Below are 23,444 nucleotides of genomic sequence, written 5' to 3'. Positions count from 1 at the left end.
ACTCTGCTTGTGTACTATGGAACATGAATGCCCTGTCCCCACATGAAACAAACAAAAACGTAATAAAATAGCAGAAATGAAACATCTCAGAGCCACAGGATCATTTTTGTCATTACAATACCCCTCTTTTAGCAAGCCCTTGTACATTTGCTGTATCAGTGATTCCCCATGACAACAGAAAATATTCTGTTCCCATTTTATATTTAAGGAGTATAAAACTTAGGGACATTGTTCAAGAATGCACAGTAAATCTAGATAAAAGCCACGATTCCTAAGGAAGGTGAACTCCAGATTTCCTATTTATAAGCAATTACTTATAAATGTTTTATCTGAGATTTGACTAAAATTCATAGAAAATGATAGAGATTCTAATTGTTGGCGAAGGCCAAGGAGAGTAAAGTGAGAACTCCCCTTTGGCCTCTGGACAAGAAAGAGTAAGACTATTGAGTTTAGAGACATAATTATTCACCCAAAACCTAAAATATTTCAAATTCATGTGAAATTTCAGTTACTTCCTCTATAGACTAGCATTGATTTTCCTGTTTCAATATTACATCTAGAGTCAAAGTGAAATGAAAATAAAATAACCATTTTAGTCTGTTCAAAGTGAATATACTTCTCATAGATCATCAGATGTATGATTAAAGTGAAGAAGCATCCTCATAAAGCAAAAATGCTACATGTTTGTCATGATGGTAGTGCCTAAAGAAGTACAGTAATCACTGAGTACTCAAGAAACTCCAAAAGCTCTTAGTATATGTGCATAGCCCAGAATGATGCAAGAAAATTAGAGGAAAAGCACAAAAGACAGTAGAACGGACACATTCCAAAAAAGTGATGAATCTGACCTCATTTGGAGAAGCCTGCAGTGACTCACAATTAGTCCACAGGGAGTATGAAAGTATACTACAGTAACAATGCCAGATTGTCTTTTACAGTATGTGTGCCAGATTGCTGATTTTCTTATTCATCAACAATGAAATTAGACATTATTGGTCTAAACGTTTTGTCATTTGTTGAGATAAATGTATTAATTCAACTAAAGAGAGATATTCACACAAAACTAAAATTTGCAAAAACTATAAATTAAAATGAATGTCACATCAAAGAATATATTTTGCATAAAGTAACAACCAAATCTGGAAACACTTGTAAGTTTAAAATGATTTATGGATATAATATTATAGGTAGTGACAAACACATACTCCAGCTTCAAGACATCATGATCCACTAATAATCTTGGATTTCAAGACCCAGAAAACATGTAAAGCAAATCCTGATGAATGTGATTGGTAAGATAGAGAGGAAACCAAGCATTTTAGAAATTGCAAAGCAGTTTCATATTGCTAAAACCCAATATAGAAGAGTTGTAGTGCAGACAACATGTGACAAATAGCCTGGCTGACCAGATCTAGGTGAATAGAGGTCATGTGAAAACTGTTTATGCCAAATTAATGAGTCAGTGTTTTATTCATAGGGAAATAATATTACAGAACTAAAGCTATTATATTTTACAAAAATAACACCAGATGAAAGATAATTGGGAATACAGTAAAGACAACCATTGGTGAAAACTGAAATTATTCTCTGAAATATCTATTTCAGAGTATAATGTAGTAAACTAAAACCTGAAGTATAAGGATGGCTATAAATAGACACATGAGAGACACAATATAATTTGAATTCTTTTTAGGCAAATGGAGAAGTCTACATTTAAATTATAGAACTTAAAGTTGTTTTATGAGGTTAGGAAACTTGTATTCTAAATTTATAAAAAAAAGATATAATTCACCAATTGTGATGGGAAGTTAATGCATATGAATGGCTCCAAAAATTAACTCCAAAGTTAAATATTTTCCTTAAGGTAAGCACGAAAATTGATTTCAAATCAATTAAATATGCTTTCCGTAGTAAATATAGGGAAAGAGTCTATTAAATACATACATGTCAACTTCCAAATAGAAATAATAAATTAAAATGAAGGGATTTTTTGTTTTATTAAAATACACTGCTCTAAGTACCATAACTCTTACAAATATACAGGAGGCAGATAGAATTAAAGATATATATTTTACACTTTGTATCAGCTTAATTAGAGGAACAAAACAGCTTTCACATTATGTGCAGTTTTAGAGAATGATGTAATATACAAACATAATGTCTCAGTAACTCAGTCCATTAGTAATAATGTGCTTGTATTTTATAGTAATATATTTTCTGTCTTTCTACCCATGGAAACTATTTGAATGATTTTTAGAGTTTCTTGAAAAGTGAGATATAACCTTTCAGGACAATTAAAATGCTACCTACCCTTGCCGTTCCTTGTACATTCTATTAACTTTTTCCCACTGAAAATCCAGCTGTGACACTGCTTCCTGTAGCTTCACCCTTTCCACAGAGGTGGCACTTTGCAAGGCTGCTGTCTTCTTCTTGTGAATAACATCAATCCGACCTGAGATTTGTTTCAGATTGTCTTTTATATTCTGTAATAATGAAAAACATATATCATAAAAAATAAATCAGCTTTCTCTAGAAAGTAAAAAAGGAGAAATAGTCCTAGAAGAAATAGTTTTGCAATTCTAAATCACTGACTTTACTCATATTAGTCTTTATTTCCTATACTTGAATATGCCTAAATCAAATGAGTGAGTCATTGTCTTTATTCCAGTATAATTGATTTCACCCTACAGCTTAAAATTGCCTTCATTTGGTTTAAGATCTTTTTAATTTTCTATTTTCATGTCTACAAATTCACTGTCTCCTCTTTGTATCCTTACCTTATGTCAATACTAAAGTGTACTTGTTGGTGTTTTCATAGATTTCCATTTGTGCCCAAATGACTTTTCATTAGTACTTATGACTTCCAATATCTTGTAAAAGATACTGATATTCCAACTCAGATTTTTATTCAAGGCATGTGCTCTGAAATCTAGACAGAACTTAATTTGTTGTTAGTATGCTGCCTCGGTAGCATCCCTTCTTGACAGGTCAGCTCTAGTTCCTGGGGGTTTGATGCTGCCTTCCTGCCTCTGGAGGCTTCTTCATACATATGGTTCACATACACTCATGAAAGCACACACATACACACATAAATTGATAACAAAACTGATTTTAAAATCAAAACTTTGAATGCAGTTGTCCTGGCCAATCACTTGGCCAAGTGACTACCTCTCAGGAAGACAGATCCATTTTAAGCTATGCTAAAGAGATAGGAGAAATAATTATCTTTTGTCAAGAGATAACACAGTTATCTTTCCTAGAATCCGTGCTCTTCAACACAGCCACTCCAGATCCACTCTAAGGTTCAGTTTTGTCTGTTGACTTTTCTCAGTCCTGATTCAGACAGGCACAACATTTCCTTTTGCTTCTCTTCTGTCTTTTTCTGTTGAATGCTGTCCAGAGCCCAAGTATACTTACTCTAGTACTTTGGTCATTTTCACTCTTTCTCTAATGTTTTCTAGAAGTTTGGAGAAGGACTGATGTATCATTTGGTCATGAGGAACGTGAAATGTGGGATGGTAGTCAAGTAGCAGAAGCAGGAAAGGCATTATAGCCCATATGTAACATTTAGAAAAAGAGGTAACAAACAGAAGCAACTAATTTTATAAAATGTAAAGAATTGTGGGAAAATGGCCTATGGTAGAGAGCTTAGAGGCATGGAATAATGGGCTTTGAATCTCAAACTGAAAACTGTGTTTAATTCAGTAGCTAAGAGTGAAGTGTGACTTTGTAAATTATGAATTATGAAAATTAAGCTCTACAACCTGGTGAGAATATAGATCATGTAAATTATAAGCAAATGTTCTAAATGGAGCTCTAACATTAAAATGAAATCAACTTTGCTTATAGTCTTGTATATCTGCTCAAAGATGTATAGACTATATCGTGAGTGGTATGAATTAGTTTCAAGTTAGGGTTTTCTTAGTAATGATAAGCTATTCTCTTCAACTCCATATGTACCCTACGATGGGAAATTTACTTATTTGTTCAACACCTCAACTGAACTCTGAGGTAAAAGGCCATATCTGACACATTAGGTACTGACATATGAGGGAAAGGAGGGCGTGATAACACAGAAATAGCCTGTGAATTTACTCATCTTTAAAAATTCACACCAAAACTCTCTTCCACCACTTTTACTTACAGAAATGGTAATCACAGAAATATGCTGTGTTTTAATTGCATAAGAGATGGTTACGTGGCTAGAGGAAGATTTTAAGAGAACACATGCAAGGTTGCATGAGGATGGATCCCTTGAGGAGTAAAGCTGGAATAAAAAGATCAGTTTGCCCAAAGATTAGTTCTCATAATAACTCGTTAAAGGCACTGTCATTTTCTTTCAGTAAAAATGGAATATTATAGTTGCATTTATTTGTCACAAGGTGTGTATTTATTGACTAAAAGTTTATATTTTATAAAAACAAAGTTGAAAATATAACAGAAGTTATAAAAAATGTTTTAAGAGGATAGAGTGGATTTATTATCTGCTATTAACCCTAAAAAATCACTATACCCAGTGTGTCTCCGGCAGTCTGTCTTTACCTTTCTTAGTTTAACAGGACCTCTATGTTTGTGGCTCTGAGCCTTCAGTGTGTTTAGGGATGTTGCAATAACCCGACTAGGTCATGTGCGAGGAATTTACACCAACATGATTTCACTGCTGCTTCTCCTAATTTGTCTGACCTGGACAACTTGAGTTCAAAAGTATTTACCAGATGCAACTTCTGATTCTGTAAGTCATTGATATCTTTTTCACTTGGGTATTGAGCCATCAACAAGAATCAAAAGTCTGGTAACCTTTCTATTACTTTTTAAAAGAAAGTTGATTCTTTGAATTCACATTAGACAACTGATCACATTTGCCTATATTTTGGTAGCCCAAATGCTTAAAACACATAGTTCTAAGTACCTATAAAGGCTAAATTCAAATAAGAATAAAAAGGATCTTACACACCAGCATACAAAAATTATCTGGTTCTGGTTTACTGTGATGTGTAAGCTTGTATGGCCTAATCACATGAGTGCATATGTGCAAGCAAGCACAACCACACACGATACATACATTATCTTCGGATTTGAGCTTGAAAAGTTTCTTGATATAGCCTAACTTTCAGTTCTCTGGAAAAGAGTATGAATGCTTAGAAGCAAGTTGTGAACTATCCTAGTAGTCAAAGGCAGTAAAACCTTCTAAAATGAGAAAAGCAGAAATTGGGACAGGGGATGTCACACTCCCTGGACATCAGATAATCGGTTCTTCCTAAATTCCCGGAGAAGAGTGCAAAAATTGGCTGAAGTCCAGAGAATTTTTTTCAAAGTCCCTAACCATAATATCATCCCCTAGGCATGCCATACACAACAATAATGTCAGCACCAAAGATAAAATTAACATTCTCCAGAGTTTACACTAAAATACAAAATCTCTTATAGTTTTGATAATTTTAGTTAGTCTAGAAATAAGTGATCTTTATAGTTTTTGACCCCAATCCCCCCAAATAAAACCATAGTGTCTATAGTTGCTATGGTGAAGGAAAAATCCCTTGGAAAATTTACGTTTTTGCTTCCTGAATAGTTTCATACTTTATCTGAAATTATGATGTCAAAATGATAAAGTACTCAGTTTTTTCAACACCCGTTTTAATTTTGACAGGTACTGAAAAATTGACTCCCTCATTTCCAGATTATAATTGATGCATGTTTTTAACTCATTCTACTTGTAAGTGAAGATTTTAAAAATAAAAAGGAAAAGGAAAATCAAATTTCTAGAAGGTACTTGTTCATGAATTAAATAATCCACATGTTTAATAATTAAATGTTTAATAATTAATATTGTGAACTATTACACGTTGTTTCAAGTCTATATCACAGTATTATATAAGTTCAATAATACTCCAATGAATATATTATGAAGATAGAAAAATATACAGTGAAATAAATTTCATAAAAGGAAGACAAAATACAGGTAATAAAGTAAAAAATTTGAATTTATGTGTAACTCTGCTGTGGTTATTGTGTCTACTTGAAAACCACATTTAACAGATTCATTAATGGCACGGACATATTAATATAGGCCTTTATTTTGAGGTATGTAATACTTTAAAAATGAGTCTTTCAGAAAAAATACATTTCAAAGAACTGTACACAGATATTATAAGACTGAAGTACATTGCTTATTCAAGCTTATAGAATATGCATCCTTATAGGCTAAAAAGAGAGGTAAACAGGAGATTGCAGACACTATATCTAGTAACCTAAACAACAAATTTAATTGCCAGCAAATCATGTTAAAAAAAAAAGGTCTCCAGCAACTCTTTATTTAACCATTTTATGTTCTCTCTGATAATAGTTGGATCTCGATAGTTTAGTATTTCTGCCACTTAATGTATAGTAACACTAATTTTCTTGCTGTAAGAGTGTTTGACTATAGTGTCTGCTTCTTCCACACTGTATGGCAAAGTTATTCATATGAATGTAAGAGGATACTATGGAAACATAGTCAGTCAAAAGCAGGAGATAATAGTACCTGTTACATTGAACTTACTCTTGATTCTGATGAAAAAAATCTTTAAAACAAATTGCCTGAATTTTTAAATGATTTCTTCCCTTACCTACAGCACAGTTTTCTACCTGGAATATCATGAAATATCCTAGTATTTCTTACATTTTAAGTAATCTAATTTCTGTTTCCCTTTCCCTATAGTTACAAAAATAAATGGCCAGCTCCCTGATCCAAAATTTGAAATGTAGTTTAGCCAACAATGAAGCTTCAGCACTCAATTAATAAAAGGCTATTTCCTAAAATTCATGGGCATCTTCATTCTTTTGTTTTCTACTATTAATTAGACTGTAAAACACATTTCTGAGGTATTTATTATCATATGAAGATTTTAAAAAAGCCAATTGTATATAAAACATAAATCTAATTACTAAAGTTTGCTTTTAACAATAAAATATTTACTTCTAAAATGTTCAGTTCTCTTACTCAGAAAAAGTATATTTTAAAAGGCAATGTAAAATTACAGATATATGAAGACATACATTAAAATTTAAGCATATATGAAATTGTTATTTCAGTATTTCTTATCCTAAATATGACTTACATATTTTAAAGATTCAGGTCTAAATGGGGCTAGAGATGTAGCTCAGTGTTAGTTAGGATGCTGGGATACAATGTCCAAAGTACTGGGTTTAAACCTCAGTACTTATGTAAGTATATTGAACTTGATGTTTTAAAAAATGCTGAAATTGCTTTCCAGTTTTCCTTAGTTTTCATTTCTCTGAATGTTTCATAGCAACTAATGCCAAGAAGCATATGTAATTCATTTTTTTCACGAATTTAAAGAAAAATGTATTTATTTTTATTTCATTTGTATGGGAGTTTTGTCTGCATGTATATTTGTGAAAACTGTGTGTGCAGTACCTGTAAAAGGCAGAAAATGTTGGTATATTCTCAAAACTAAAGTCCCAGACAGTTGTTAACCACCATGTGGGAGCTGGGAATACAACCCTGGTCCTCTGGAAGAATGATTAGTGCTCTTAATTGCAGAGCCACATCTCAAGCCCCTTCATGGATTTTTTTTCTTGGCTTTTAGAGACAGGGTTTCTCTGGGTATCCCTGGCTGTCCTGGAACTGACTCTGTAGACCAGGCTGTCCTTGAACTTAGAGATCCCCCTGCCTCTGCTTCACTAGCGCTGGGATTGAAGGCATGTGCCACCCCTACCTTGTGGATGGGATTTTTTAAACACCTGTTTATAAAATCTGTGTACTTTCTTGTTGTTTTGTTCCCAGCCCTTTTATCTGCTAAACTCACCTATGAGGAAATGTTAGTCAATTCTATTAAGTATCACTTTAACAAATGGCATATTGAGGTAGTAAAATAAGAAAAGGAGTAGGTAAGAGGCCAAACCAGTAAAATATATCTATCACTAATGAGGACCAACAGGAGAGGTGTCCTTCAGGTAGAAAAAGTAACTCGTTAATATATAACTATGCTTCAGGAACTCTGATTAAAATAGGGAGAGATTTCAGTCTATGAACTGATAGAAATTCAGCAATAGAGGTACTATGTTATCTTACAGAATTCCTCCCTCAATCAATTAGAGCATTTAACTAGCTAGCCAGAAACATATGTCTGGAAAAACCACCTCAAAATCTTTTGAACAGAAAGAATTGTACAAAGGTAGAGTCTTTAAATTAGCTTGGAGAAACAGGAGAAACCCTTTCATCCCTTTATTTTTTCTTGTCTCCATTCAACTCTAACATTTTAAAGTTTTGCCTCACAAAATCCATCAATAATAATGTTTAGATTTGGAGTAATTTTAAATCAATCTTTTAGAGACAAAACAAATCTCTGAGTCCACAGTTTTTATCCATATGTGTTTCCATAAAAACACTTCAGTTTTTGAGAGGAAAATTTTTTGTTATTCCTCCAACTTACCTTTCTAATATACAACTTTTAAAATATCTTTACTAATGTTTTTAACCAGAAGAACATGTTTTTCAAATCAAAAGTTTGTCTAATGCAGCAGTTAAGTATAGACTTTAATGAAGGCTTATCTGTGGGTATAAGGATAAGCATCTACACTACACTTAGAAATTATATTGGCTTCTGAAGTTGAGAGTGGGTGGGGGCAGAGGAGGTGAATTTGATGCAAATTCAGTATTCATGAATGAAATTCTCAAAAAATTAGATTATATAAAAGAGAATGGAGATTTTAGTGTAAGAAAACAAGCAGGATAAGTCTCACAACAACACTATTTAACGACTGACTACATTACATGGGCAAATTACCTAACTGCTAGAAATCTTGGCTTCTCTATGATAATATGAATGTAATAGCAGTGACTTCCCCATGAGGTTATTGTGATGAACAAATGAGTTATTAGAACTAAATTGTTTAGAACATTATTCTTTTGAAGACAACATTTAATCTGTTAGTATTGTTCAAAGCCTATGGTCTCCAAAGCTTAATGCAAGTATTCTTCCTTGATGCAAAGTCTTCTCAGGTTCTATTTTTACATTGCTTTGGATTAAATTAACATTTAAAACTTATAATGTACATTTGATGTTAGATTATCTCCTTGTCCTTTATTACTTTCTAAATTGTGTGTTGAACACTGACATGTATAATTAATCATGTCACAAATTACTTAAACATAAAGGTCATATAGTGTTATTCTCTTGGCTTTTAGAATGATAAGCACAGTTCTTATAGCAACTAATATTAATATAAATAATATATAAATTTAAACTTATTATACATAATAAATGGATTATAAATCTGTAAAATATAAATAAATAGATTTGTAGACAAAATAAAAACGTTGAACTTGCTTAGGAAAATCCAATTAGGATGGAATTATATCTTAAAGTGTTCTTTAGCTGTTGAAGACAACCATTCTGATTATCGAGGATACTGGGAGCTGGTCAGGTATCTCTCTGCTCCTTTACTTTTACTTCTCTTGGTTATTTCACCTTTCAAAAGGAAGTGGTGGCAAGAAAGCACGTCTGCATGTTCTGCCAAATTTTCCCTAAGGTTTCTCCACATTTCCTCACGTACCTAAGAGGTAAACAAAGCCTTTCATTCTGGACTCTATTTGATTATGTCTCACAGATGCCATAGAACATCAAGGGCAAAAAATGATACTGTAAAAACAGGAACTTTATTACTCAAAGTGTTCTGCAAGCTAAATGTTTCTAGTTCAAACAAATGAAAAACAATTCCACTGTCTGTGATAGGTATATTTGTGATTAAGCTGTACATATTGTCTAAAATATTTTGTAGAAAATTCTGACAGGAACACGTAACAAAGGAGATGTGTGTGTGAGCAAATGTTTTTCTTTTACATGAAAGATGGACATATGGAAAACTATGTTTCCAAAAAATTAGCAGCAGAATATGCTTTAAAAATCTTGCATAACTGAGCAAAAGTGGGACAGGTAGATTTTATGGAGAAAAAGTCTAAAGCAACAAAAACTGCAAGGAAAACAGACAAAACAAAAAAAAATCTCTGGAAACAAAAAACAAGGGGAGAATAGTTTTCTGTCCTCTGCTCACTTTATATGTTTATTACATTTAAATATGTGATCATGATTGTCTTGTTATTGTTATTAAAATTGAAAATCTGTTTTATGAATGACCAAGAAAATTCAAATACATTTAGCATACAAAATAAAATGTTATCAAAGCTACACAAAATATTTGATACTAAATTGCAATAAATAAATGCTTGTTTTCAGAGAGAGTAAGTAGATTTGGTGAAATTATGTCCATATCCACACATTATGATAAAAATGCAATATTTCATATTCTAAGAGATGAGAAGTTTTGCTGGACCTCACAGGCAGGGTCATGTAAGATTTAAGACTGCTATACTACTGTGTACTCCGACTGTTTGTTTAAGCCGCCTCTAAAAGAAGACTCTAACAATTAACCTTATTTGCCTAGAATTTCCCATGTAATCATCTTTTACAATATAAGTTAATGCATAGCTCTAGTCTTAATTTATGTACTCTTCCATATCCAGACACACAACAATGTAAGTGTATCATTTGCAGCAAAAACAGATGTTGAAAGCAATCTTCTAAAATTTACCGTGAACTCTGAAAGCATCCATTTAGAGATATTGACTGATGTTTGTAGCACTATTTGTTGTCTGGGTCAGGTGGAGACAGTGACTTAATCCTTTGTAAATCTATATTAAAGATTTCTGTAAAGTATACCTCAATCCCTCTTGAAGTGATGTTTTCTGTGTTGTTCAATAAAGGGCAAAGCCCATTGACAGGGACAGATCCACACAAACAGATCCACACACAGTCACGTAACAGGCACAGATAAAGATACAGGGACAGATTCACAAGACACTACAGACAGGCATAGATTCAAACTCATGCAACAGACAGACCACAGAAGACACAGGGAGAGCAAAGTAGAGAGTTCAAATCTCAACTCATTCTTCATAAATGACTCGAAAGGGAAGTGCTCTTATTTCTTTCCTTCATGCTACACTGACACATATTGGTGACTTGCACTTAGTCACCAATATGTTTAACCCACACATATAACAATTGTCTAAATAATTCATGATATCAAGATCTAAGAGATATATTTAAATGTTTCACACAGAAAACAAACAAATAAAACCACTCTTTCATATAATTGTTCTAAATCTATGTGTATAAATTAAAAAAAAAAATTTTCAAAACCCCAAAGGGGGAAAAAGTGAGAGAATGAAAGCAAGAGTTAATGTATGAAACAGAGAGAAGTTAAGAAAGCAAAAAGTTCTTGGGAAAACACCTTTATTGTTTTGCCTAAGGCTTGACCAGTAAAATGTGGGAATTGAGAGTACTTGGTGCTCATATCTTATTTGGGGGGGGGAGTCCTTGCTTTTTTTGTAAAATATGCTTTGACTTTCAGAAATAATCATACTTGTGGAAAGTAACTGTACTCGATTAACTAAATAAAATAACCACATTTTGAACACATTGACTGATATAATGACACTTCATAAGATTCAGTTGGATACTACTGGTGGTGTTAGCATGTTTATGCTTATAGATGTAAGCAGGGAAAACTCCACAAACTAAAATTTCAATTTCATAAAGAAAGAAAAAAAATAAAAATCAAACAACAAAGTGAAAAGTCAAATCTCCAAAGGGAAAGAAAGGGAAAATTATACTGATGAAATAAATCATTCTTTAACAAGATATTCAATATGCATAGGTAAGTCATGGGTCTAAGCTCATGATTTGAAAAATGTGTTTCCCGTTCCAACAATAAAGTTGGGAAAATGAATTCAAATCCTAGCATGGAGAGGGGAGATGTATGGGAACTCTCAACCTAGCTGAGGAACAGTTGCTGCTGGGAGTCAGTTTTCCCTAAGAATGTGCTGCCTGTTTGGAGAGCCTTCATCCATGACTGATGGAAGCAGATGCAGAGACCCAAGGTCAAACATTGGGCCTTGCTCAGGGTTTCCAGCTGAGGAGAGGGAAAAGGAATTGTAGGAAACAAAGGGATCAGGAACACAACAGGAAAACCCACAGAGACCACTAGCCTGGCTCATGGGAACTCATAGAGTCTGAACCAACAACAGGGGAGCCTGCATGGGACTGACCTAGGCCCTCTGCATATGTGTGGCAGTTGTGTAACTTGGTCTACTTGTGGGATTCCAGGCAATGGAAGCAGGGGCTGTCCCTGGTGCTTTGCCTGACTCTTGGGAACCTATTCCTCATGCTGGATTGCCTTGGCAGCCTGAATACAGGAGGAGGTGCTTGGTCTTATGGCAGCTTGAAATGCCATGTTTTGCTGAATCCCATGGGAGGCCTGCCCCTTCCTGAGCGGTTATGGAAGAGGGGTGGATGGAGGTAATGTGGGGAAGGAGGGGGAGGGAATGGAAGGAGAGGAGGGAGGGGAAGCTGCTCTCAGGATGTAAAATTAATAAATAAATAGAGTTAAAAATATAATGTGGTGCCATGTGGGTCAGCCATGCTTCATTAGAATGCCACATTCAAGAGTATATGGGCAGCACAGATTTTGTGTGTGTGTGTGTGTGTGTGTGTGCGCGTGTGTGTGTAGGGGACCACAAGTTAGATGAAGAGATAAAGAGAATATATCTTGAAGGGGTTGTGAAAAGAGGATGAATATAAATAAGACATACTGTAGGAAATTCTCAAAGAACCAATACAAAAATGAAACAAAAAAGCAGAAATTAAATAAAAAATAAAGTTGCATCCTTTTCTTATTAAACACTACACTTGCTCCTACTTTAAGTCATATGATTCATTTACTACAAAATAAATGTTTTGAGGTTGTGGGGTGTTTTTAGGACAAAAAAATAGAACAAAATGTTATATATCACTGAGTAACACAATATAGAAATTTAACTAAAGTCCATGTGATTCTCTAAAAGATGCTTATCTGCTTAACACTTTTATCCTATATATATCCTCTTCTACCACAAAGTAAATGCCTGGATGCATTAGATTTCCATTCAAGAGAAGTACACTGAGTGAATAATAAGTGCTGGTTACTGCTCTCAGAGATGCAGAGGCACTAGTGAAGAAGAAAAATATATAATTTCCTATACTTGTTAGTGGGCAATATGGATGGATATTCATCCTCACAGGGGAGAGGTCAATATTAGTAAATAGATAGCCCATTTGCAATGTGTCATCAATGCTGAAAATTGTATCTTGTTGTGAACTCATTATCTTGATAAATGCAGCCTTATAGTTACATAGCTTTACATATTACATACATTTAAAGTCACGTGCATTTTTATAGTTATAAATCATGCATTTCAGTTTCACTTTGGAGGTAGGTTATGATAATAGCTTTATATGGTTTGAAGTATTAAAGGTGCCTTGACACACTTTGTGACTTGGTTAACATAGGACTTTTATTTCTAAGAAAAAATATCATTGGAACCCATTAGTGGCTGTTAGAACAGCAACTGTAGGGCAGTACGGCTATTTCAAAGTAAAAAGAAGAGCTGGGTGGTTGTTCACACCTTTAATTCCAGCACTCCAAAGGCAGAGGCGGGACTGGACTATAGAGTGAGCTCCAAGACACCCAGGGCTTAAAAAGGAGAAAATGAAATACCAAAGACTCAAAATACAGTTTATTTCAGTTTGTGGATGTTGTCTTTAAATGACACATGAATACAACAACCTATATCAGGTAAATTTTTATATCCTTTTAAGAATATTTTACTACATTACTTAATTGTATGTATGTGTTTGTGGGGGTGTGTGTGTAGGTCATAGGACTTAGTTCTTTTCTTCTGTCATATGGTTTCCAGAGAACAGACTCATGTTCTCAGTCTTGGCAGCCAGAAATTTCACCCACTGAGCCATCTCATCAGTCCCAAATATCCATATTCTTTATGTTCCCAAAAGCTAAACAGTCCCTTAATGACATATAAAATTAATATGTGAAATTAAGTGTTCAGTGAAAGAGCATTTAAGGGGTTAATTATTTGGGATTTTTGAGATTCAAAAGAAAATTTAAAAGTTATTTTTATGGGCTCTTTGGAAAGTTGACCCATTATATTTTCTATGGTTAATGGCACACATGTAAATATCCCTTAGCAAATATAATTCTAGCCAAAATATTCTACCTAGGATGATGCATGGCTGCACATAAAAACAAATACTGACTCATTTCTGAATTGTGTATTGGAGTACAAAACATGTCATCTTAATTGGTCAGAGCACAGCTTGAAAAGCTGTTGAACAGGAGAACATCCTCCCCAGAAATTAATTTAATGTTTATACTGGCCATATCATTTGTAACTCTTATACAGATGATTCTATATTTTAGAATTTATATATAGAAAATATTAAAAGAGACTTGATAAGGGAATAAAATGAGTAAGAGTAGGTACTAAAGTACATTTTAGCACAATTGATAGTAAATTACACAATGGGGATCAAAGTAGGGAAACTGGTGGGTCTGATAAATAATGGTGGAAAAAAGAATAATATACTATAAATAGAGAAAATAAAGAAATATGAAGAAAAACTATATCAAGAAATACAGACATGTGAGATATTCATTATTTCAATAGAGTAAATATATTGCTATTTGTATACCTGTAGCTACAATTTCTACTTCTATATCTATAAACTCAATAATTTATGGAGAACTCAATTTCAATAGCCAACAGACAGATTTTTAAAAAATACTAAAGAAATATTAACTTACATACAAAATTAAATAAATATTAAATCATAAAAGCAGACAAATAGAGGGTTTATATATACCACAGGATAAATAGCTGGAAAATACTTTTTTTCAAAGATGTAGCTTTTTCTTTGTTTGGGAATATTTGTTTGGTTTTGGTTTTCAAGCCAGGGTTTCTCTGTTTAACCTTGGCTGTCCTGGAACTTGCTCTGTAGACCAGGCTGACCTCGAACTCATACACATCTGCCTGCCTCTGCCTCCTGAGTGCTGGAATTAAAGGCACGCACCACCTCCAGCAGGCTCAGAAGACATAGGTTATAATATTCATAGTGTTTTCATTAACATGAAAGATTTGTTTCCAAATGTCATTAATAAGACATAATATACATTTCTGTGTACCAAACTGTTACATTAGGAGACATAAGTAGAATTTTAAGAGCTTTTGTAATAAAAATTTACTTTCAGAGTTTGTCTGGTCCACATTGTCTTGGACCAATTGCAGTAATGTTTTGCTGCAATGTCATCAAATTGATGGAAAACTCAACACTTTACATAGCATGCCCTTTTATTAAAGCTTTCTTATAAGCAACCATTCTTTTATTTTCATTTGGGTATTTTGTTTGACTCTGTACATATGATACTACTGAGTACTATTTAATCCCCCTAGTACTAAAATAGAAAAATAATCACTTTGCTTGTGGCATTTGTTTTGTTTTTAGGATTGCCATTATTAAATATGTGCTTAAGTGGTATGAAATAGGTTGTAAAGGAGTGAGACCTCAATGTGTATGCTCATAAATCTATTGGCAGTATTTCTGCCCCTGACTCAAGACAACAGTGAAATTCATCAGGAAAAATAACAAAGAAATCTTCAAATCATCAATGAATCATACATCAGTTTAACAGGAAACCTATCTTACCTGAGGCCCAAATCTTCTAAGAAGTGGTCTTAAGAATGTGAACATAGAGGCAAATCTGCTATCTTTGCTTTGAAAACATTCCCAGAACCTAACATTATTTTACTTCCAACCTAGTCCAAGTTACCATAACCCATCTCCTGGGCTCATTGACCTTACTCTTGGCCAGCATAACTCTAGTCTCCAGTGAAAAGTCAGGAGGATCCTTTTAAAACACAAACCAGAGCATATTTCCCATTTGCTAGGACCTTCATACTCTTGATCTTTAAGTTTATTGTGCTTCCATCCCCTAGTCTTCTTATTTTACCCTACTACTCTGGCTTTCTTTCAGACTGTTGTTGAAGACAGGCTCACTATCACAGTTTGAACTATTTACAATTTCCTTTGCCCTGGGTTGTAAGGCTGAATCCCTTACTTTTATGCAGTCTGTGCTCAAATGTTCTCTCTACTACTCCATTTACAATTTCAATCTGAATTCTGCTATTGCACCTGTTCTTCTCTATTTAATGGTTCTCTATCTGCTTGCCTAACTCTGGATTATCTTTTAGCAAAGTAAGTATTGCCTTGTAATGGCAATATTTACTCATATTGTGTTTGTTAGCTTATATTTGACTCATATAACCTAGTGGAAATGATGCATTGTGAACTTTTTTCATTCAACATATTTTCTTCAATGTTTCCATCGTTCTGACCACTTTCTTCATCCTTCCTATAGAATTTATTAATGTTGGTATGACACAATCTAGACTTAGATTCTAAGAGATTTTTTCTTTGAACTAGGGAGGATGGACTTCAGAATGCTGCCTTGTTTTGCCTAAATTTACCTTCACTATGTTCAACAGAACATCTTATGAAGGACTTCATGAAAGAAGCAACAACACATATTCTAAAATAATTGTTTGGGTCAAATCAGTTTCTTCAGTATGATGGCTGTGTATATCAGTTGTGAAGCTCCTGTACAGTACATACAAAGCATGAGTTTGGTCCATAGCACTGGAAATAAAATAAAAACTGTGCTTCATCAATATCAGTTTTGTTCATTTTTAATACTCATATTTTGTTTCTTCAGCTTCTTCATGCACAAGAGAATTACAATAATTGTATCTGTTTCATGGAGTTATGAGCAGGATTGAATTATAAAATATAGGTAAGTTGCTTTAGAACCACACTTAACTGGATTAATATTCCATCTAAAGTATGAGACTAGTTGTCTGTCTTAGGCAGAGTTATTGCTGTGATGAAACACTGTGGCCAAAGTAACTGGAAAGCAAAGGGTTTATTTGACTTATACTTCCGTAATACTATTCCTGATCAAAGGAACTCAGGACAGGAACCCCAGCAGGACAGGAACCTGGAGGCAGGAGGTGAAGCAGAGGCCACAGAAGGGTGCTGCTTACTGGATTGCTCATCAAGGCTTACTCAGCCTACTTTCTTTTTTTTTTAATTAATTAATTTATTTATTTTTTAAATTTATTTTGCAATACAATTCAGTTCTATATATCAGCCACGGATTCCCTTGTTCTCCCCCTCCCGTCCCCCTCACCTTCCCCCCAACCCTCCCCCCCAATTCCCATCTCCTCCAGGGCAAAGCCTTCCCCACAGACTGAGGTCAACCTGGTAGACTCAGTCCAGGTAGGTCTAGTCCCCTCCTCCCAGGCAGAGCCAAACAATCCTGCATAGGCCCCAGGTTTCAAACAGCCAACTCATGCAATGAGCACAAGATCTGGTCCCACTGCCTGGATGCCTCCCAAACAGATCAAGCCAATCAACTGTCTCACCCATTCGGAGGGCCTGATCCAGTGGGGACCCCTCAGCCATTGGTTCATAGTTCATGTGTTTCCATTCATTTGGCTATTTGTCCCTGTGCTTTATCCAACCTTGGTCTCAACAATTCTCGCTCATATAAACCCTCCTCATTCTCGCTAATTGGACTCCCAGAGATCTACCCGGGGCCTAGTCATGGATCTCTGCATCCAGATCCCTCAGTAGTTGGATGAGGTTTCTAGCACAACAATTAGGGTGTTTGGCCATCCCATCACCAGAGTAGGTCAGTTCGGGCTGTCTCTCGACCATTGCCGGCAGTCTGTTGTGGGGGTATCTTTGTGGATTTCTGTGGGCCTCTCTAGCACTTTGCTTCTTCCTATTCTCATGTGGTCTTCATTTACCATGGTCTCCTATTCCTTGTTCTCCCTCTCTGTTGTTGATCCATCAGCCTGCTTTCTTATAGCACCCAGGATTGCCAGCCCTCCTGTATCAATCCCTAATTAAGAAAATGCCTGACAGGCTTGCCTACAGTCTGATCTTATGGAGGCATCTGCTCAATCCAGGCTCCTTCTGCTCAGATGGCTTTAGCTTGTGTCAAGTTGACATAAAACCAGCCAGCATATTGTCCTTATTATAAACTTTGCTCTTATTTGTGTGACAAAAACCATATATGTCAGTATCATGGCCTAAGTGAACAATTCAGGAACTTGTCAGTGAAGTAGTAGCAATATCACTGGCCAATTCTGTCCATGTGGAATGGAGTATGCCAAAGGATTTTGAATAGCAAATGCTGACTATAGAGTATATATATATATATATATATATATATATATATATATATATAATTATTATTTTTAAATGTCCTTGATAGAATTCCTGTAGAAATAGATCTTGAAACAAGATTGTGCATGCACATAGTATAATGGGGAACCACCCTAAGAAACTGTGATAAAGAAAAGAAAGGCAGCGTAAAGCACCATTACGTGGCAAGTTTCAATTATGTATACAACAGAGTTGTAAGCATGGCTCATAATGTTGAGTCATGCTTCAGTTACCCCACCTGATGGGTGAGTGAGGACTGCTGCTCATATAACCCTAGTAATCACTCATTTCTTGCAATTGGAAGGAAATGTAGGCAAATAGAGTTTTCACTTCTGGAAACTTGTGGGATTTGATGATTATAGAAATAATGCAGGCAAAGAGTCAGAGGTGCTTTGAGCTTGCAGTTGCCAGTCAGTGTGTAGGGATTGCTGATGAAGAAACAGGATTGGGTGAGTTCTCAAGAATGTACAAGAAACCAAGTTATAGAAAACTTTCAGTAAAATCTGGAAATTCAGTAAAATCTCTGTGTGTTCAGGGATACAGCCAGTATTGGATACACGTGCCTTTAATCTCAATACCAACCATAGAAAACCTGGAGGTCTATACAGACAGGCCATGACAAGGTGGTCATATAGTTGGCTTTACAATCAATGAGAAGGCAGAACAGAAACTCTATATAAAGACTTTAACACAGGAGGTAGCTCTGGTTCGGAGAGGTAGGACCACCTCATTAGGAAGGGTAAGGTTTTAGCTCTTAGCTCTGACCTCTTGGCTTTCTTCTTTGCATTGGTTCTGTGTTTTTTATTTAATAAGATGGTTGGTTACATCTACAAATGGCGCCCAACGAATTGGTAAGAGTTTCCACCTAAAACCTGAGAAAAGATTCTAAAACAGAGCTAAAAACAGCTTCCTAATTGTCTCTCTCAAATGAGCAGCAGCCTGCCGGTTTGAGCTACTGGTGGGTTCCTAGTGTGCGTGCTCGACCAGGAATGAGGCCTTTGCAAGTGGCACATTCAGCTGCATGGTGGATTTAGTCTTTGTTAGTACAAAACAAAAAAAAAAGGGTTTCTGGGCTACATGCTGCTTGGATAAAAGCATAGACCCACAATAGCTCCCAGAGCTGGCTGAAAATGTACCACCACCATGTTGGGAAGCTGAGGTGGGTGGAGCCAGCAGCCACAGAGCCATTTCAGTCTTACAAATGCTGCAGTTTAAAGCAATAGATTCACAATAAGACAGATTCAGATGTAATAGTTTACAATGTGTGTAAAATATAGGTAGGCTTGAAAGAGACAAAAAAGGTGATATATACAGTTATATAAACAAATACATAGTTTTAAAAAATAAAGTATTTAAAGAGACAGTAAAATTAATATAAAAAATAAGCCACTTAAAGATGAATATTACACAGAGAATCTGGATTGTGTTGTCTTTGGGATTTTAACTGCAGAAAAACATTTGATAGTAAAAGATGTTGAGCTAAACCAATATGGATATTTTAAAGATACCTTGTCTTCAAAATTTAGATGTAAGGATGTGTTGCCTTGGAAAGGAGGCTCTGCTTTTGTTTCCACAGAAAGCAAGAGGCTATAGATTTGTTCCAGATTAAGATACATCAGGTTTGACCAGCCAAGACCCCCTGAAAGGTCTCCAATGACACCATGGCCCAGATGATCCAACATCCAGAATGGTTTGAAGGCAACTGGCTCAGACAATACAGCCTCATGGACTATTCCATAATCCTAAAATTTTCTTTGTGTCCCCATAAGATACAGCGCTCCCCTCCAGCAGGAAGTAGTAAGAGAAGCTTACTTATGTAATTTTACTTTGTTAAGGTTAAAACCTTCCTTTTTGAAAAAAAAGAAAAGGGGAAGTGCTGTGGGATGTTCTATATGGCAAATGTGTTGCTCTGATTGGTTGGTAAATAAAACACTGATTAGCCAGTAGTCAGGTAGGAGAAAATATAGGTGGGACAAGGAGGAGAATAAAGCTGGGAAGTGGAAGGCTGAGTCAGAGACACTGCCAGCCACTACGATGACAAACAGCATGTGAAGATGCTGGTAAGCCATGAGCCATGTGGCAAGGTGTAGAATTATAGAAATGGACTAATTTAAGCTGTAAGAACAGTTAGCAAGAAGCCTGGTATGGCCATACAGTTTGTAAGCAATGTAAGTCTCTGTGTTTACTTGGTTGGGTCTGAGCAGCTGTGGGACTGGCAGGTGAGAGAGATTTGTCCTGACTGTGGGTCAGGCAGGAAAACTCTAGCTACAGAGGAAGGATGGATTCTTCTCATTAAACTCCTTAATAAACAATTTCTATATTTATGAAAGTATTTCAAATATTTAAAGTTCTAATGAGATGATATTTTGGGAATGATAGAAACATCTGTTTTGTTTTCATATGAGATACTCTCGAACTTGAAATTTTGATTTCAGCATATTTTATTTTGGTAGATTTTATTAAGATGATCATTTATTTTGAAAAATAAAATTGTAATGAATTCCTAAGTGTGTAAAGTTTACAAAAAGTTTATTCATAATAAACTTTCAAAATAATGATGCTACTCTATATGTATCATTAATTTTACCTATAATGAAACATACTTAATTAAAATTGATATTATTGGTTTTGAGCTAAGATCATCTATTACTTATATGCATGTTTGTTACCCATCTCTATTTAAGTTTTAGGGAGTGCATTAGCTTTTAAATGTAGACATCCATATGAGGATAACAATTATCTTCACCCTATGTCAAAATGATTAGGCAGCTCTCCAATTTAACACAAATATTCAAACCATCCATGCTACTTGATCATGCTGTGTTCAAGGTCTAATTATGTATCTTATATTTGGCTTGTACTGAACTCCTAAGAAACATGTAGGTTAAACTCCAGCATTGTGTGATATAGTCTATAATTTGATTCATGTAAATATATCAAGAATAAAATTAACCATAATTTAACTTCAAGCCTTCTTAACCAGCAGGAGTGTATTTTGTGCTTCACATTTCTATTTTTAGAGAATGAAATGATAAATGTCTTTAAGAGGAAATACATGTGTGTTGAAAGGAGTAAGTTGAAAACTCTCTCCCTTCAAAAAAAAAGATTTATTGTGAGAAACATAGAATGATGTCCACTGTCATAGGTCATGAGGATTCAACAGTCCAGCTAAATTATACCTGGAACAATCCCTTTTTACAAACCATATTAATCAATCTTACCAAAATTATCATAATATAAAGTAATAAATATATCAAGATGATTCAATGCATAGCTGTAAGTGTAGACAGTGTTCTGTCTTTTGAGCATGCCGCTGTAAGAGGTACTGAATCCCATCAGAAGACTCTTGCTCAATTGGACCCCATGCCAACACCTGGAACCCAAGGTAAGAAACTGCCCACCACCTGCTAATACTCCTTAAACCCTGCCCAATAGTACCCAACAGCAACGTCTTCCCTAGACTCCATATCCTGGCCCACAACCCACAGCAGAAGACTCATGCTCTACCAGAAGCCATGCTGGCACTAGGAACCCCAGAGCCTGCTCAGCAGTCCGCAATAGCACCTCCTTCCCTGGGCTACATATGCTGGCCCACAACCCAGCAGATGACTCCTGCTCTACTGGCAGCCTCATAGGTTCTAGGAACCCCAGAAGACACCAACTCTACTGGAGGCCACACTGCTATTAGGAATCCAAGGTGCTTGAAACCCCAGAGACCACACTGGTATCCAGAACTGCAGAAGTCACACCAGTTCCCAGAACCTCAGAACTGTAGAAGCAAAGAAAGCACCCACAACCCCAGAGGCCAGCAGACTACCAAACCCCAGTAGAGACACACTACTGCATCTGAAGTCCTGCTGAGCATGAGAACCACAGGTGTCTCAGGCTAGAAGACCAGAGAAGAAACAGAAAGTGGAGGGAGGGAGGAAGACATCCAAAAAGCATCCATCCAACAAAGATAACTCAGAAATCAGCACCTAAACTAATAATAATCCCAAACCCAGATGCCAGTGTAAGAAAATAATCAACAATACCCAGGACAATATGGCACCACCAGAGCCCAGCTATGCTACTATGTCAATCCCTGAATATTCAAACACAGCTGAAACACAAGAAAATAACCTTAAAATTAACTTTATGAATATGGTAGAAATTCTTAAAAAGAAAGAGAACAAATCTCTTAAAGAAATCCAGGAAAATACAAACAGGTAAAGAAAGTGAATAAAACCAATCAAGACATGAAAAATGGAAATAGAAGCAATGAAGAAAACATGAACTGAGGGAATCCTGGAGACAGAAAATATAGGTAAGAGAAACATGAACTACAGATGCAAGTGTCACCAACAGAATACAAGAGATAGAAGACAGAGTCTCAGGCACAGTGGTATGATAGAAGAAATTGATACAATGGTCAAAGAAAATGTTAAATCTAAGAAGTTTCTGCACAAAATATCCAGAATATCTGGGACCCTATGAACAAAACAAACCTAAGAATAATAGGAATAGAATAAGAAGGCACCAAGCTCAAAGGACCAGAAAATATCTTCAACAAAATCATAGAAGAAAACTTTCCTAACCCAAAGTAGGAGTAGCCTGTAAAGATACAAGAAACTTACAGAAAAAAATTGGACCAGAAAAGAAAGCACCCCCCCACCACATAATATTCAAAACACTATATGTACAGAACAAAGGAAGAATAATAAAAGCTGCAAGGGGAAAAGGACAAGTAACACATAAAAGCAGACCTATTAGAGTTACACAGGACTTCTTAATGGAGACTTTAAAAGCCAGAATGGCCTGGACAGATGTCTTGCAGATTCTAAGAGACCACAGATGCCAGTCCAGATAACGATACCCAGAAAAAAAAATTTCAATCACCATACAAGTAGAAAAGAAGATATCCTATGACAAAGTGAAATTTAAACGGTATGTATCCACAAATCCAGACCTACAGAAGGTGCTAGAAGGAAAATTCCAACCTAAGAAGTTTAAGTACCACCCAAGAAAACACAGGAAATAAGTAATCTTACAACATCAAATTCAAAAGAAGGAAAATACACACACTATCACCACTGCCACATACAATAACAACAAAATAACAGGAATTAATCATTAGCTATTAATATCTTTCAATAACAATGGACTCAATTCCTCAATAACAAGATATAGGCTAACAGAATGGATGCGAAAACAGGATCTATCCTTCTGCTGCAAACAAGAAACACACCTCAACATAAAATGTTTACATTACTTCAAAAT

General features: G+C 35.3%; 1 protein-coding gene across 10 annotated transcripts in view; it reads right to left on the bottom strand.

Annotated features, from left to right (window-relative positions):
* Dmd (dystrophin) overlaps nt 1-23,444 on the bottom strand; it is a 2,242,690-nt gene that overhangs the window by 1,161,990 nt on the left and 1,057,256 nt on the right. For all 10 annotated transcript variants that reach the window (XM_052732199.1, XM_052732319.1, XM_052732309.1 and 7 more), the window contains one exon: nt 2,311-2,483. In XM_052732199.1, the coding sequence (XP_052588159.1) occupies nt 2,311-2,483 (173 nt within the window). The remainder of the gene's footprint in view (nt 1-2,310; nt 2,484-23,444) is intronic.

Source organism: Peromyscus californicus, unplaced genomic scaffold (genome assembly GCF_007827085.1).
Source record: "Peromyscus californicus insignis strain IS unplaced genomic scaffold, ASM782708v3 Scaffold_10__1_contigs__length_136768540, whole genome shotgun sequence".
Classification (NCBI taxonomy): domain Eukaryota; kingdom Metazoa; phylum Chordata; class Mammalia; order Rodentia; family Cricetidae; genus Peromyscus; species Peromyscus californicus.
Note: the sequence above shows the minus strand (reverse complement) of the source record. Positions and strands in the feature narration are given on the sequence as shown.